Consider the following 17500-nt stretch of genomic DNA (forward strand, 5'->3'; position numbering starts at 1 on the left):
ATGGGGGTGGAAGTAGTTTTGGGTGCACGTGGTATGTTGGAAGAAACAGGGAGGAGAGCGATAGAGGTGGAATGTATGGAGAAAGGGTTTGCATGGTTGCCGCGGCCTAAAGGAACGGTCTTCACATCTTCGGAGATGAGTCGATGCGGGAGCGGTGGAGGGAAAGGAGACTCGGTAAAGATCAAACGGATAAACTACGAGGGTCCTCGCTGCATTCCCTCTTCATAAAAGGGATTGAGGTATATATATATATATATATATATATATATATATATATATATATATATATATATATATATATATATGCACATACATATATATATATATGCACATACATATATATACATATATTGTACTATATGTGAATGTAATTTTACGACGATCGAGAACATAAGAATATTTCCAGATTTTTTGAAATAAGTTCGTTTTTTCAATACGACCTATTACCACGTGATCACTCTCGTATGCGACACAAATATTCTAATGATATTCTATCCTTGAACTACTTCATACTATCCTATCTATGAGTAATAATATATATTCTATTTATATCTACATGTCTTCGACTAACTATAACAGGCAACTGACAGACCCTTGACCCAAATTTATCATGTTTGTCTATGTATCAAATGCTAGTTGGTATCATACGTCCGACTGATTATGGTGGCAACTAGAAATCATGCAATGTTTCACTAAAAGCGGATGGGTGTCATCACGAAAGTATTAATATTTCTTTTGTTTGTGTAATTATGATCGTCGACGTTTAAAAATGTCACTAATTTAAAAAATCACATGAGAAGCTTCACTCAAAAATAAATTAATTAAATTAATAAAAGACGTGAACCAAAGGTATGAAACGCACTAATTGTTGATATAGAATTCAATTCTAAAAGGACTAAACTCTAAAAAGGTATTAAATTCTTAAACTGTACTAAGTGATAACTTCGCGAATTTTGTAGAAGAAAAATAAAAATAACTCCTTAAACACGAAATACCTCTGTACCTGAATAAAATCGTCTGTCATAAATCGTCAGAATAAGATTTGAAAACAGAGTCGTCATAGCGAAGTCACTCCCACCATTGCTCCAGGTTTATCTTGTAGACGATTCGTGGTTCCCAGATATCTCCAATAGCCTATCAATCGAATTAACACGCTAAGACCGACCAAACTCTTTGTTTCGCCAAACTGACTCAGAAAACAGTTCTACTGAGAAATATGTATGTATGTATGTATGTATGTATATATGTGTGTATGTATGTATATATGTATGTATGTATGTATGCATGTATGTATTACGAATGTAATTATCATTTCCTCGTGATACCTTACATATTTCTCTACATGGTTATCTTAAGCACCGACAATGATAATATTCAATTTCACTGCATTGGTTTATTTACACTGAAAATTCCTGATTAATGAAACTAGTTATATCTTAAATGCACCATAGGATTTAGATAGTCTATTGTTTCCTTGGATTCATGCGTGTTATCAATAGAGAAATAGAGATGTATTAGAGTATTCAGTCTTAGAGACAAGGATTCCATGATCGCTGATTGCCACCGTAATCGATGACGGAAACTTTGAGGTAGATTTGTCACTTGGCCCTGGATATACACGACCATGCAAGGAAGAGGTAAACTTTACTCTTATTATTATTTAAGTTCATCAGTCAATATAAGAATAATTGTCTTTTTTGTAGTACTAAGAATCAAAATCGGTTGAAGTCCTGAGGAAATAGTTCGTTCATAATTAGAAATGATTAGTAACACTGACCCATTTTAGATCAGGATCCTGCAATGTTAAAGGCTTAACACTGGGAATTATCATAATTTTGAGGGTGACAAATGTTCTGAATGGTATTTAATACTTAAGATTGTTTCTTGGTATTTGATTTCACCAGCTTGCTTATGTTGTCTATTGCCCTTGCAGTAGAAGTTCTTATGGTGTGATTTGCAAACAATTAGCAAATTTTAGGCTTTCATACCAACCGTAAGTACTACAAAGTCATTAGTGGCTAAATTCTTGTGTATCCTCAAAATCTTCGTTCAAGTTGTCTTAGCAAAGACTCGTGAAAGACCTTTTCCTTAGAAGTCACTAAGAGTTCTTAGAAAAATATTTACTCTAGTCTTGACTTTAAGATCAGCGTTACGATACGCAAAATACGTCCAAGTTGTTGGAAACATTATTGTTAGACAAGAGTCAGCGAGCTGAATTCGATATAAGAACGACTTGCATGGTATATGTATATCCAGCGCGACATGACGTCACTCATAAGCCCCTCCCCCTTGCACGTGGACAGACTTTGCGTTGCATGATATGCACTAAATAATTGAATTGGTCCCTGCGCGTAACACGATAGCGTCTGCATTAATTAAATTAACTCATTCGGCTTAACTTCTTCAGTTTAACTTAAATATTTTGATCTTGGAAAGACGCTAGATGAAATTATTCATTTGGAAAAAAATATAGTTTTTATTCAGATAAGGGAAACACTCCTCAGTAGGTATATAAACTCTCGGTTAACCCGTTGAGGAATGTCGTACTTTTAGTGATTTTATTGTGGCTGATGCCAGACGATTTCATTCACGTGGGAGAAACGTCCACTTCTCAGAGTTTATCTTTTGGGGCATATAGTAGGTACCGTAAGCTGAAATTTAGGGTCCCAGCACCAATCCTTCACAATTATGGACCGTATTTCCTCTAACCATACGGCTACTCATTTTTGAGGCAAAGCCTTACTACTAGATATAAGGTCAGATCACATACAGAGAGGTATGACTTGTGTGTGACGTCACTTGGTGTAAATAGAAGAGGATGTATAAAACATACTGAACAAGTGGCTGGTCTGTGCTCGTGCCAGATGACATCATAGCTCTGATGCTCCGCCCCTGTCCTGGATTTTACGAATTATGGAGGCAAAGTGAACTGAATTGATATTAATAGATTTTACTTTGATATGTACTCCCTCTCGATATTATATTTCGTTCGAAAATACGGCCATAGATTCAGCCTTTTTGAAATCATGGAAGGCCACGTATGCCCTAGAAAGATTACGATTCAAGAAGCACATTACCTCAATCGGTAATTGGCCTTACTGTAGCCCAGCAGCAGGGACTTTCCACACTCCTCACTCAGCAAATCATAGAACTATGTTCAACTTATCGTAGCTTCAGTAAGAGTTCTGATTCATTTTTACACACTTCAGGCGCTTTAGATTTGGGTTTAGGTTTCACCCTATGCTAGGGTGACGAGGAAATCATTCCAAGGTAGTTCTCTAAAAAGTTTTTTTTTTCGTAAATCTTTCCAACCCGAATAAAAATAGACAATTCTTCATATAATCTAATATAACTACGCAATAATAGTATTCGTACCATACTTCTCTTTTTTTCTACATTAGACTGAAAGAACGTGTAATTATTGGTTAAACCCCATTTGTCAGCTTTGCAGATTAAAATAGCGTTTCTCTGAGCAGAGAGGCATCGCCGTGGTATGGCGACATGACGTAGCAAGGCGGGAAAGTAGTTGAGGACTTCCGGTAAAGTTGGGTCCAAGGCACAGCAGTTGAGAACTGATATGAATTTTAAGGTTCAAAAACCCATTGCAATAATAGAGTGACTTGAGCCTGATTATCATTAGACCTTGCAAGGGGTGGGAGATTAGAAATTTGATAAGAGGTGGGGGAATCAAAATTTGTTTATATTACTGGCTAAGGCATAAAGTCGTACAGTACTTGGGAGAGGGTGAGATTTGTCCTGCGTTTATCTGGTTAAGAAATCTAATTTTGGGCAGGAGGAAGACAACGGTGACTGATACCGTGGGAAACTATTGGTCCTTTCCTAATGGACTCCTCATTGGCTGCAGTGAATTTTGTTCACGAAGGCATTGAGTCTTACGATGCGACGGAAGTCTAACGTTAGGAGTCGAGACGCCTGTCAAGAGGCAAGGGAGGCAAGCTAGGCACGGAAGCAGAACGGCCGGTGACCGTTAACCAAGACGCCATCAAAAAAGGAACAAGGAAATCTTGAGCGTTCGATGTAAACCAATCACACAACAAAGACAACCCGAAGAAAAGAAATGCATCGAGATAGATGATTAGGTTAGAGAAAGATGGAGAAGGATCAGTTCAATACCAAGAACACAAAGAATTAGATTGGTTTGACCATCCTACCTTTGAAATATGGAGCATTGAGTCTTGGTACAATTCATGTTGAACACGAAGATTATAAACAATTATAATCATCGCATTGTTCTATCCAATATAACTATTCTCAATACACTGATCCATGTATTATAAGAAGTCGCTTATCTACAAACATTCATAAAGTTATTAAACTCTTGCTAACTCCTTTAGAGCAAGCGTCTACTTACATTGCCAACACTTAAGCAAAACCACTAGTTTAACGTCATTATTTTGGCCATGATATTTGACCAAACACTTACTGTATTCTAGACCGACTGATGAACCAGCTCGCATGCTAGGTGTGGTGGAATGATAATATAATATGGCTGTGAGGTGAATTAGACTTTACCTACGCGGTTGCCAGAGGTGCAATGCTTTCGTACGACCTGCGTACAAGCGGCAGGAACCAGGTGGCAGGTCTTGCTAAGATGGGTTTGGGCTATATATATATATAGATGGGACCAGCCTTCCAGGTTGTTGTGCTGGGAAGGAGCTAGTTAATGTGCTTCTAAGGATGCTCTATTCTAGTGGAGTTTTAATTGGTTGCTAACTAAACGCATTTATGTCTGCATAAGCAGCTTTGGCACTATTCTAATGACTACAAATGAAATGAAGGCGATTATTTTGTTTGTGTGAGATGAACTACATAACGATGTGGGAATACGGAATATGTACATTTCAGATCAAAATGATGTATTTCCATACTAAAACTAATTATGTAAAAAAGTCTACCTCAGAGTCAACATACAAAAAAAAAGTCTTAAAATTGTTTGACGAAGACAGAAAGTAAAAATTTGAGAACTTTCTAATTCTTCATTAATTAATTGCGCCACAAAAGCTTAGCCATGACTTGAATATCGTTCTGTCTATCAGTAACTTCATACATACGATGGGAAAACACTGAAATGGGAAGATAACTTCTTTAACACCGCTGTTTTTCCTTAAAGCTTCTAGAGATCATGATTAGTATCATGCACTTTAACATCATAATCCAACAGTTGTCCTGCTTTGGCTGCTCAGTCAGTGAGTGAGAGGTTGATAGAGCGACATGGGCTGAAATTCCAGCGAGCACCCTTAGTCTCCCGGGCCGATTTGGAGGTCATTGGCAGCGACAAGAAACACGTTCCGTATTTGTGTTTTAGGTCGCCGTTGCAAGGTTCTGCAGGGCCAAATCTAAATAGCCTCGCAATAATTTCGGAGGTTGACCTCACCTCGAAGGACTTTGCTGTTTCGCTCCTCCACAAGAGGGGCTCCAATGTAACAGATGCATTGGTTTTGCGATCTACTTCGGACTGACCACAAAAGAGTAACAAAAATTGTGTGCCGAGCGGGCGGAAACATGTCAGAAAATCACTTTCCAGTGTTTCTTCATCTGAAAAAAAAGGAGAGAGCAGAAATTTAGGTGGGAAATGTCTTCAATCAAATACTAAAGTTCTATTTTCTAAATAAGTCCAGAAAAACTTATATGAATACTTGTAGAAGGTAGGCATATGTATTGGACATTTTCTTTTTGCAACTTTAATGAAGACAGAACAGGCGGTAAAGTTAGGCCGTACCAATAAATATGCCGTTGAAGACATCTTATATTTTTTTGTCATAATATATATATTTTTTTCATTCAACCTTTATAATTAAGCCCTTTTCCCAGAAATGTTAACTTTAAAAAGGGATGGTCTTTGAATCCTTGCATAAAAAGTATTGCGACTAAGCGTAGTACTAAAGATAAATTTTGTTGTGGTCGACGTCTGACAGTTATTATTATATATTCAGCCGAGAAGGAGCAGACCTGGGATCAAAACTGAGTCTCATTTGATAGAACCCCCCTCCCCCACCCAAATTTCATCCAGTCAGCATCCCTGCCCTCTCAGCTGAAGAGAATATTCGAATATTAACCAGAATGATATGATCTACGGGAGACGTCATCCAGTCAAAGGGGTTTGAAATCTCTGTTCCCTAAGAGTAGATCTTGGACACTTTCAAGGATCTTATTCTGGTTGCTTAGAGGAGGAACCTCAGCTCGGTAAAGGGCGGTTCAAATCTTTCGCCACAGTACGTGCAGAAACGAAGTTCCTGAGATGGAATCACTCACGTGGTATTGAGGCATGACAGGGGCGGTGGGAGAGATCGCGTTGGAGTGAGTGAGAGAGAGGGTGGGACGCTGTCCATGAGGGCGTGCCATTGAGCCACGGGCTGCCTGGGCGTCTCAAGCATATGGAGCCAGTGATCACGCCCGGTACCAAGCACATGGCACCCGATAGCCACCACGCCCATCAACTCGTTGGCGCCAACCCTGGAATGAATGTGGCAGGTTACCTAAAATATGAAGTAAAAAAATACCACCCACGCCCACGTCGCTGGTTCAAGTACCAGAAATTTGGGCACGCTAGGCAACAATGTCGCCGTTTAGAAGGTGTATGTGCACAATGGTCAATCCCGACACATAGTAACCCAAGCTCAAACCAAAAAAAAAAAATAAATAAATAAATAAATAAAAAATAATTAATAGTAGCTAAAAACGACCAGCATCCTATTTTGAATGTATATTTTGTTCCAGTCACACACAAAATAAATAAATAAATAAATAAATAAAGAATAAAAATAGATAAATAAATAAATAAGTACTGCCAGGCACTTGTTCTTAGGAATGTCACCCATCCTTAAAGAACTACATTCAACTTGAGCGGTGAGTACCCCGGACGGGGTCTTGGAGCTCTTGGGCCTTACCTGTCGTAGTCAATGGCCTTGACGAGCAGCGTGACATCCTCGATGTGTTCGTTGGGGATGTCGAAGACAAGAGCCTCGTTATACACTGGGTTGAGTGTTGCCCTTTGCACCGACGTCTTGCGTTTCTTGATGCGACGTCCGTGGCAAAGGACATTGACCTTCACGTAAGGGTCTGCAGGTGAAACAGTCCGTGTTATTCTCCTCTAGTGATCTGTATTTGCATGACTGGTGGAAGGTCCCATTATATTCCCAAGAATGTACATGACATGTGGATCCCATGTTTGCAAAATGCAAAGTCGAAGTTCTACCGACTGAGCTATTGAGACTTGAAATTCTCCAACTTGGAAGTTTATCTAACTCCCGAAGTGCGAAATGCAAAGCCGAAGCTCTACCGACTGAGCTATTGAGACTTAAAATTCTCCAACTTGGAAGTTTATCAATAGATCAGTCGGTTGAGCTTCGGTTTTGTATTTCGCACTTCGGGAGTTAGATAAACTCCTAAGCTGGATAATTTTAAGTCTCAATAGCTCAGTTGGTAGAGCTGCGGCTTTGTATTTCGCAAGGTCCCGGTTCGTATCCGGGGGTGACTGTCTGAATTATTTGATTGACATACGCCGTCAATGGCGATTCTATTCATATATACATATATATATATATATATATATATATATATATATATATACATATTTATATATATATACTGTATATACTGTATATATACTATTGTCACATCACACCAATAACAGGAGTGCAGGTCACGCCTTACCTGACGACCCTGTAATGTCCATGGCGGTGAGGGAGCGCATCTTGATCACGGTGACGGTAAGTCTGCCGGCCGTCGGCAAGTAACAAAGACTCAGCATGACTTCGCCCAGCTCGCGGCTTTCCTGTCATAGAGAAAAGGAACATCAGCACCGAGAAGCAGTTTACGCACACCAACACACCACAGAGGAAGAAGAAAGAAGAACGAGAAGAGGAGGAGGAAGGGAGAGAAGAAGCAGAGAAAGAAAGAAGAAAAAGGGAGACAAAAGAAGGGATATAATTATCAAATCAAATTGAAGAAAAAGTCTACTCACTCTTATAGATATATTACTCAGGTATGACGTAATACTCACACTCTTAGCCGTGAGAATGTCCATGTCATACTGGACCTCAGAGTGTGGGTCGCAGTAGTCGGCCACTCCCTCGAGGACGACTTGGCCAATGAGGTCGTTGCGGCTGAAGCGGTCGAAGTCGTACACGCTGAACTGGAGCGTGTGGTCCTTGAGGTCGCTCCAGGGAACGCTGCAGGCAACCCCGTATTAACACCGGTTCTCGGTTTTCATGGGAAAATACAAGAAATTTGGTTTTCAGATTTGTTCCTTTTTTTTAGGACAAACTGAAGGCACGCACACACACACACATGCATATACATACACATACATACATACACACACATGTATACGCTCACACACGCACACACACACACACACACACACACACACACACACACACACACACACACACACACACACACACACACACACACACACACACACACACACAACATATATATATATATATATATATATATATATATATATATATATATATATATATATATATACTCACACACACATACACACACACACACGCACACTCACAATCACAGACACACACATACACACATACCACACACGCATTTATTTGAGACCTACACAGTTATACTAGATTGTTGACTAAAGGACAGTATGCTGGGTTTTAAAGGTTTTTGGCTTCCACTAAACGATTCTATTCACCTCTGAGGATCTTCCTAGGAATTCACGTCCGCTTCTTCCCCCAAACCTTGAGAGATTGGGTTTAACGTGACGGGAACAGGGGCCAGACTTTTGTCCACGATTGTACACGCAAGCGGAAACGACGTTCATCCGACTCTCCTAGCCTTAATTTGAATTGTAATAAGAGCCATGTTTGTCAGTCCGTCCGTTTGTCTGTCACACTTTCCCCAGGAGCCTCGAGTACATAAGCTTTGAAGCTTAAAAAAAAAAAAAAAAAAAATACAACTCATGGGATATATATATATATATATATATATATATATATATATATATATGTATATATATATATATATATATATATATATATATAGAGAGAGAGAGAGAGAGAGAGAGAAATATATGTAGGTATATATATATATGAATAGACAGACAGATAGATAGATAGACAGATAAATTGATAGATAGATAAATAGATAGATAGGTGGATAGATAGGTGAATAGGGAGAGAAGAACTTGCAAGAAAAAAATAAAATAGAAAAAGCCTTACAAACTGTATGGCCGCGTGGGACCTCGATCAAGTTTAACTAATAGAGAGAGAGAGAGAGAGAGAGAGAGAGAGAGAGAGAGAGAGAGAGAGAGAGAGAGAGAGAGAGAGAGAGAGAGACCTCGATCAAATTTGGCAGACATCCTCTGGGGAGCATCTAAAAGTCTGTGAGTATAAATTCTATAAAAAGATCAAAGAAACCTAAGTTGTATCACTCAGCTGAAGTAGAAAAAAAGAGGAAATTTTCGGTGTCTTTGATTTTTTTTTTCAAAGTTGGTATGTAGTGTAGGATATCTTTTTGTCACCCTGGCAGCCAAGGGTGACACGTAAAAAGAAATCATCTCGACATTTTCTTATGATCCTCTTACATCTATAGATCTCCTCAGTCGAAATATATCGTATAGCGTCAGCCAGAAATGAATCTTTAAAGGTAACATAGGGACTTCAAGGGTTAGAATACTGATACGGATAAATCCTTATGTACTCAACTTCCTAATGACCTTTGATAAGATCGTCTGTATGGGAAAACTATGGTCACCTAGTCAGGGCTTAGAATGCATCCAGAGTACGTGCTATCACCATGAAAATCATCAGCGAAAATTAATACCCTATGCTTATTTTCACCTGGGTTCCCAAAATCCAGGAGAGTTACATTATCATCTCCGTGACGTCATTCTTTTATAACGTCACCATAATAATGCCATTATCTTCATGGCTTGGCTTATGGTTCTGACAATGGGATCTTATAGTCAAACACCCCACCTGGCACTGACCCTCTCCAAAGAAGAAGAAGAAGAAAAAGAAGAAGAAGAAGAAGAAGAAGAAGAAGAAAGAGAAGAAGAAGAAGAAGAAGAAGAAGAAAGAGAAGAAGAAGAAGAAGAAGAAGAAGAAAGAGAAGAAGAAGAAAAATAAAAATTAAAAGAATAAGAAAAAAGAGAAGAATGACAAGAGGAAAAGAAGGAAAAGAAGAAAAAAGAAAAAGAGAAGAACGAAAAGAGGAAAGGAAGGAAAAGAAGAAAAAGGAAACGAAGAAGAAGAAAAAGAAGAGGAAGAAGAAGAAGACGAAAAAGTAATAATGATAAGAAGAAGAAGAAGAAGAAGAAGAAGAAGAAGAAGAAGAAGAAAGAAAGAAAGAATAAGAAGAAGTCGAAGGGAAGAGGAAGAATGATAAGATCCTCATGGGTAAAATGATGTAGGAACTTCATATAAACGCACTTGGCTCTAGACCACCGTGTCCCAATGACGCCGAGCTACCATTGGTCGCCTTGCCAACGATCTTGACAAAAGTTCAAATATCGAACCAGGTGTCACGCTTACTCACCTGAAGACGAAGGTTTCGTTGAAGACCGGGTTCAGGTTCCGTCGGTGAACCTTGGTGCTGAACCGCTTCTTTCGGTCAGGAAGGAGGTAGACCTTGACGTAAGGGTCCGAAGAACCGCTAACGTCCTTTACGGGGAGCTCCGTAGCCTGCACCACCTGGAGGAGAGGAAGGAGGGAGGAAGGGTTATGACGTCAGAGACAGGACGGAGGAAAGAAGGAGGGAGATTATATAATAATGAATGTACACTAAGCGAGTAAGTAAATATATACACAAACGAGATATGTTCATGTGACGGAATTAAAATCACTTCGTGAATGGCGTGGCCCTATATGCTCTTTCGTATTATCACCAGAGGGTGGATGAGTAGAGGAGGAGGGAGCGTTTATTCATATCAAAATGAATACCATGTTAAGACAGACCCCTTTATTTATACACTTCACTTGTTACAGTTGTAGCAAATGAAACGACGTACTAATAGAGTCTACGTCTACGCATAGTGTTCCTTTTGATAGACTTATTGGTAACTGCCAATTTCGTACAGCGTTCATTTAGCTGTAGAAAGTTCACTTCGAAGGGACGAAACATCGAGATGTGTTCCTTGCCACAAAGGAGAGAAGGAAAATGAGCTCCCATGGAGATGAAGAAGTCTGGTCGAGAAGAAATTTAAGAGATTGTACCGCCAGAATAGAAGGAAGAGTATCACACAACACGGAAGGCACACGCACACACACACACACACACACACACACACACACACACACACACACACACACACACACACACACACACACACACACACACACACACACACACACACACACACACACACACACACACACACACACACACATCTGAAAAAACAGCTTTCCCCACAGAAAGGTGGATGTCTGGAACAAACTGGACGAAACAATAGTGTGTGCAAAAACTATACACGGATTTACGAACAAACTAGACAATACGAAATACAAAGACGGGATACCACAAGCTTATCTCCCCTTCCCGTAAGATACAAATATTTATAGGTAAATGAAACTAGGTAAATTCACACACACACACACACACACACAGTTTGTAGGATTGTCGATGTATTGTAATTTACTTCGTTAAAACAAATGGAAAAGACCAGAGTTCCGTGGGAATTTATCGTCTATAACACCCGAACACCAAATCACTTACGTGGGTGCTCTAAGATTGATTGAAAATGCATAATATGATCATGCAATTTAGAGTTAATGCAGCTCGAATAATAATGATAATAATAAGAAACGGAAAGGTGAAGCCAAGTTGTGTTTGTGTCTATTTACAACGTACAGTGGCGGCGGCTAATTCAAAGGAACAAACATCAGCTCAATAACCGTCATCACAGTGACAGCTTTACACCGGCCATAGCAATGCATGACTGTCGTTCTGAACTGAGAGATTATTATCCATTTCCATCACGATTCAGATAACGTTTATTATTTGTTGCATGTAATCTGTAGTTTAATACTATCGACATCTATGAAAGAGTCTAACGAGTTGGCTCGCGTCTGTTTGTTGACGACCGTACGTCATCGTCGTCGACTTTCCCGTTTTCTTTAAATCCGAATCGTTTCTGTGGCTGTGGATTCGTTGTTTTGATTCCAAATATTTGAAAGTTTTAATTGTAAAATCGAAGAACAATCTCTTACTACAAAGAATTCGATTTTTTAGATAACAATGATCTTCGTTGTGTTTGTGATATTATATGTAACAAAGGAAAATGTGTTGTGAGTGACACTGAATTTAATTTGTTTCTATCTTGAGGCGAACAGTTATGTCGACTGAGGCAAAGTAGGCTGGCTTCGACGCTGACATTTTAGTTTGACAGCCACGCTTTTAAATAACAATATATTCGGGTTACTATGAATAACGTAGACCTGTGATTAGTGTAAGAAACGATGTGTGTAATCTAGATAAAGTTATACGAGCATGCGAGTGAAACTGGGTTTTTGTGAAGGGACCGTCGTTTTGTGGTGAGTGTGAATCGGATCAGTTTGTGAATAAAATCAAGTCGAAAGTCGTCGTTTCTCTGCAAGACAACTCTACGTGACAACTACAAATGAGCACAAGAATTCAGAAAAGTATGTATCCATAGAATATTAATTCATTTGTCACTCTTCATTACCATTTCCCATGAATCGTATATCATCGTATGTATGATCTATGTGATATGATAATTTCCTGAGCTTGTTTCTGTTTGTGACTGCCGTTCTAACTGACAATTGTTAGACCCTCATAATGCCATTGACTCATCTTTGTTATACAACTGACAAACGGAAAATGTTAGATGTGTCTATTTTGCCAATGGTCGGTGTTTCTTTGAACATGTGTGATTTTTTTCAGTTTTTTTAATATCGCGGTATTTTGTCATTCAAATCAATTAATGTCTTGTTGATTTTCACTCTGAGATGTGTAACTCGATCTTAGTTTTAATTTCTCTCGAGTGATTGGATTTCGTGCGGGGAGGATAAAGAAAGAAGGAGAAAAATATATGCAACAGGAAAAACAAATATCGAGGAACGTTTTTTTTCTTTCTTTTTTAGAAGTGCACACCTACGCGGTATAGCAATTAAAATATGAGTTTTGTAAATTATAATACATCAATGAAATAGATATTTTTCTTGGCGGGAATCAATATCAGGAAACGTTGTTAAAAAGCTATGCAGAAACGAACGAAGTTGCGTAGACTCCTTTAGACGCCATCTTTGTTTTGATAGATTCGGAGGTCGAAGACAACAATGACGGCATGATGACCTCTAGAATTACAGGTACCGCATTACTAAATGCAGGTTAGGTTAGGTTGGATTAGAATAGACGAATTTAGCATATTTCAGTTTATTCGACCTCCGCCTCTACCAAAACAAAGATAACGTATATTACGTTGATGTATAATAATTTACAAAATTATTATTTAATTTTCTATTACTATATCGCGTAGGTGTGTGCTTCTAGAAGTTTCCCGAAATCGGATTAGAGAGATGAAAACAAAAATATAATTCATCGCGAAAATGGAATTTGTCGTTGAGTAGATTATCTACTCAACGACAAATTCTGCTACAGTATCTACTAGATACTGTACCAAAAGTATACTTTTTCTTTACTCATACTTGTTGGTAAGTCTAATACACTTGTATCGAATATACTTTGGACTACAAAACCGCAGTAAAAGGTGATAGAATTATTGAAACGTATCAAACTTGATATGAGAACAGGGGATGGATCTAAATGACAAATGAACATATTAACAGGGATCATATCCAACCTCACCCAATGTTACAATTCTTATTCTTATTCTTTTTCTTATTTTTAGTATTGCAATAGTAATGATGATAAATTGGTAATACTAGTGAAAAGGATAGATTGTTATTAATTGTATGGAAAATGATAGTCCCTCATGAACAAAAATTATATGCGGTTGGCACATCACTAATGAATTATAAAAATTTATAACGGTGACCTCAACAAGGAGATAAAAAAAAATCGAGCTGTCCGACTTTATGCACACTCGCATGTGATGAATAGATTAATGGATAATGTAATGAATAGATTATACCATCACACCGCCCGGTTTCAGCGTTACACGCAACCAATCATTGGACACATCATTGGCTCTGAGCTCTCTTCCGGGAGGGAAAAAACTGTCGATCACGAGTCCAACACGTGATCCAAAGACCAAGGTGAATCACAATTCCAGATGGAGGTCTTGTCCAACGTAGTCGATGTTTGTATAAACAACAGACACACATGATTAACTCAGAAAGTATCTTTCCTTTTCTGAGTTAGTTCCTTCAAGAGAGACGTGTATTTTTTTTTTTTTTTTTTTGGGGACAAAGATAAAGGATCTTATTCTGCTGAGGACCGAAATACGTAGTCACTAGTGATGTGTATTTTTTCAGGCCAAACAATTTTATCCATCATAAGGCCTCCCCCAATTTAAACGTTAACCTATTTTTGGCCGTGATTGACCGCGAGATATTGTTTTATCTCACGTTAGAAATTTTTATTTTATTAATTAATTTATCTTTTTGGGGGGTGGGGTGGGAACTAGTGAACCAGGGATGTCTTTATCAATGAATCGACGAGATTAACAAACGATGAACTGAGGCTTACCGTGGTAATGGTAACAAGGAAATGCCAAGCCCCTCCCCACACGCACGCGCGCACACACTCACACACACACACACACACACACACACACACACACACACACACACACACACACACACACACACACACACACACACACACACACACACACACACACACAAAATGTGGACAAATGAATCTGACCCAGTAACGTTTCTCTATGACAGCGAAAGTGCTCGGCTTTGAGGCTCCATGGCAGGACCACCAGTCTAACCCTCGGGGGTTGGTGCAGCCTCTGTATCTCTACAAAATGATGATTCTCCGAGTATCGGGTGGCATTTTTTCACTTTTATTTTTGGTTTTCTCTGCCGTCAGGAAATTTTTGTCTATCGCCATGGCACTCCCTCGGAAACGAAGGTGTGTGTGATAGTTGATACCTTTCATTCTTCCTGGCACTTTTCTCTTTTATATAACTGACGTCAGGCTATTTTATTCAACCCTGTGGAATCCCAGTCAGTCGCGATAAGGTTTGTTTGTTGCCAGTACACGCATCACTCCACGCTGCGCTGTGTCAGGGTCACAACGTCCTGAGCCGTGCAATCGTGGGTAGACACCTGTCTGGATTGCTGGGACAAACAAGGCAACGAACAAGCAAGCAACTCTCACTCCCTTCCCACGTTCACTGCCGCTACCTACGCCTCTGGGACCTCACAACAATGTACAGGCGACGACAGTGTTAACACTGTGACATGTGTCCGTCACCCACGTGATGCGTTCACATGACAAAGGTTACGAGACCGATTGTCGGGGTCTACGTACACACGTGCATGTACACCCACACGCGCACACTCGCACACACACACACGTTTGCACGTCTAAATATACGCGCAGGCGTGCGCACGCGTGAATATACACACATACGTAAACGCACACATCACACACATATACACACACATACACATGCACACATACACATGCACACATACACATGCACACATACACATGCACACACACACACACACACACACACACACACACACACACACACACACACACACACACACACACACACACACACCCTCTGAGCTCTCTTCCAGGAGGGAAATAGCTGTCGATCACGAGTCCAACACGTGATCCAAAGACTAAGTGAATACACACACACACACACACACACACACACACACACACACACACACACAGGTTTTTTTTCCCCAGGGAAATACACATCGTACATGTGGACAGTAGTAAAGGATAAAACGTCAGGATAGAGAGCAGTGACTAGTAGAGTTCCACGAGGTTCAGTGCAATCAGCTATATTATTTTCTATGCTAATGGCATGATGAAAGGTACAACAAACAATGTCAACATATTCGTAGATGATGCAAAGGCAATGAAAAACGAGGAGGACTGTAGGCTATTGCATAAAGATCTAGACTCCCTGTCCGCATGGAGTTAGAAATAGAAAATTAATCTCAATGCAAAATAATAATAATAATAAATGAATAAATAAATAAAATAAAATAAATAAATTGAAAATGAGGAATGGAAGCGAATCCATTACAAAAGCAAAAAAAGGGGAAAGATTTGGGAAGTGTTGATAAAAGACAATCTGTCACCTAGGAGACACCTCAGCAGGATTGTGGGAGACACTTATGAGCTCCTGCAGACCAAAAGTGACCTTTCACTAAATGGACGAAGAGATGAGAAAACTCATAGAAACCCTGTTTCGTCCAAGAATGGAATATGCGTCAATGGAAAATAAAGATATAGACCATGTTGGAACCATACGGGAATTTGAAACCAGGTGTCATGAATTTTGAGAGTAGGAGACAGGAACCCAAGAGCGGTGTTCTTTTCCTTTGTACTACAGGTAAATAGACACACACACACACACACACACACACACACACACACACACACACACACACACACACACACACACACACATACTTCCCTGTGGCGCTGTGGTTAGAATTCTCGCTTGCCACTACGGCGGTCCGGGTTCGAATCCCGCCCAGGGCTGAAAATAATTTCAGTATCGCTGCGCTCCGGGTCGTTACTCCAACTCTCGTGGGTGGGGAGTTGGGTGTGTGTGCGTGTGTAAGGTCACAGCATTAACCATAGATCGATCATGTATGAACTCTGAGATCTCTGTCGTGAAGGTAATAGCTGTCGATCACGAGTCCAACACGTGGTCCAAGACCATGGTGAATCACACACACACACACACACACACACACACACACACACACACACACACACACACACACACACACACACACACACACATATATACATATATATATATATATATATATATATATATATAAATGTATATATAATATATATAATATATATATATATATATATACCCACTTACACACGCAAGACACACATGCTCACACGAATACATAAAAAAAGAGAAGACTTTTTTTTCTGAATAAGAAAGGAAACTCGAAGAAGGGTAACATCTAAGCTCAGGTATAGGAGACCGAGGGGCGGAAAGGGAATAAATCACAGATCGAAAACAATCGGCCCAAGGTTCTACTTGAACGGGTACTTACGCACACCACCAGTCCCTCGATGTCGGCGTCGTACTTGAGACTAAACCGGAGATGGCCGGCGGTCTCGGCGTCTGAGGCGCCTCCGCTGCTTGAGTCAACCGACGCCTGACGGGTAAGCTCGTTCCGGTAGAGTTCAGGCTAAAAACAAAATCAAATCAACGGTTAACAATTTGTTGAATATAGATGTGACAAGTGAGCGATAAAAAAAGAAACGGTTAACAATTCACCCTGAACGAAAGCTACAGGGAAATTGCAAAGAGAGAAGATAGTTAAAAAAGAAAAAGGGTCTCAAGGAACTA

At 39.6% G+C, this 17500-nt stretch overlaps 1 protein-coding gene across 3 annotated transcripts in view; it reads right to left on the bottom strand.

Moving 5' to 3' along the window:
- Positions 1 to 351: 351 nt before the first annotated feature.
- The window catches only part of LOC143022082 (synaptotagmin-6-like), a 157027-nt gene continuing 139878 nt past the window's right edge, over positions 352 to 17500 (bottom strand). For 2 of the 3 annotated variants that reach the window (XM_076180045.1, XM_076180047.1), the window contains 7 exons: positions 17202 to 17339; positions 10531 to 10685; positions 8024 to 8192; positions 7675 to 7795; positions 6909 to 7080; positions 6274 to 6474; positions 352 to 5556 (listed from right to left, as the gene is read on the bottom strand). In XM_076180045.1, coding sequence (XP_076036160.1) covers positions 5553 to 5556; positions 6274 to 6474; positions 6909 to 7080; positions 7675 to 7795; positions 8024 to 8192; positions 10531 to 10685; positions 17202 to 17339 — 960 coding nt within the window. In that variant the 3' untranslated portion in view covers positions 352 to 5552. Of the gene's footprint in view, positions 5557 to 6269; positions 6475 to 6908; positions 7081 to 7674; positions 7796 to 8023; positions 8193 to 10530; positions 10686 to 17201; positions 17340 to 17500 lie in introns of those variants that run through there. The other variant, XM_076180046.1, reaches the window with a different exon arrangement.

The sequence above is a fragment of the Oratosquilla oratoria genome, chromosome 43 (assembly GCF_046742065.1).
Source record: "Oratosquilla oratoria isolate Oo_2021 chromosome 43, ASM4674206v1, whole genome shotgun sequence".
Lineage (NCBI taxonomy): Eukaryota > Metazoa > Arthropoda > Malacostraca > Stomatopoda > Squillidae > Oratosquilla > Oratosquilla oratoria.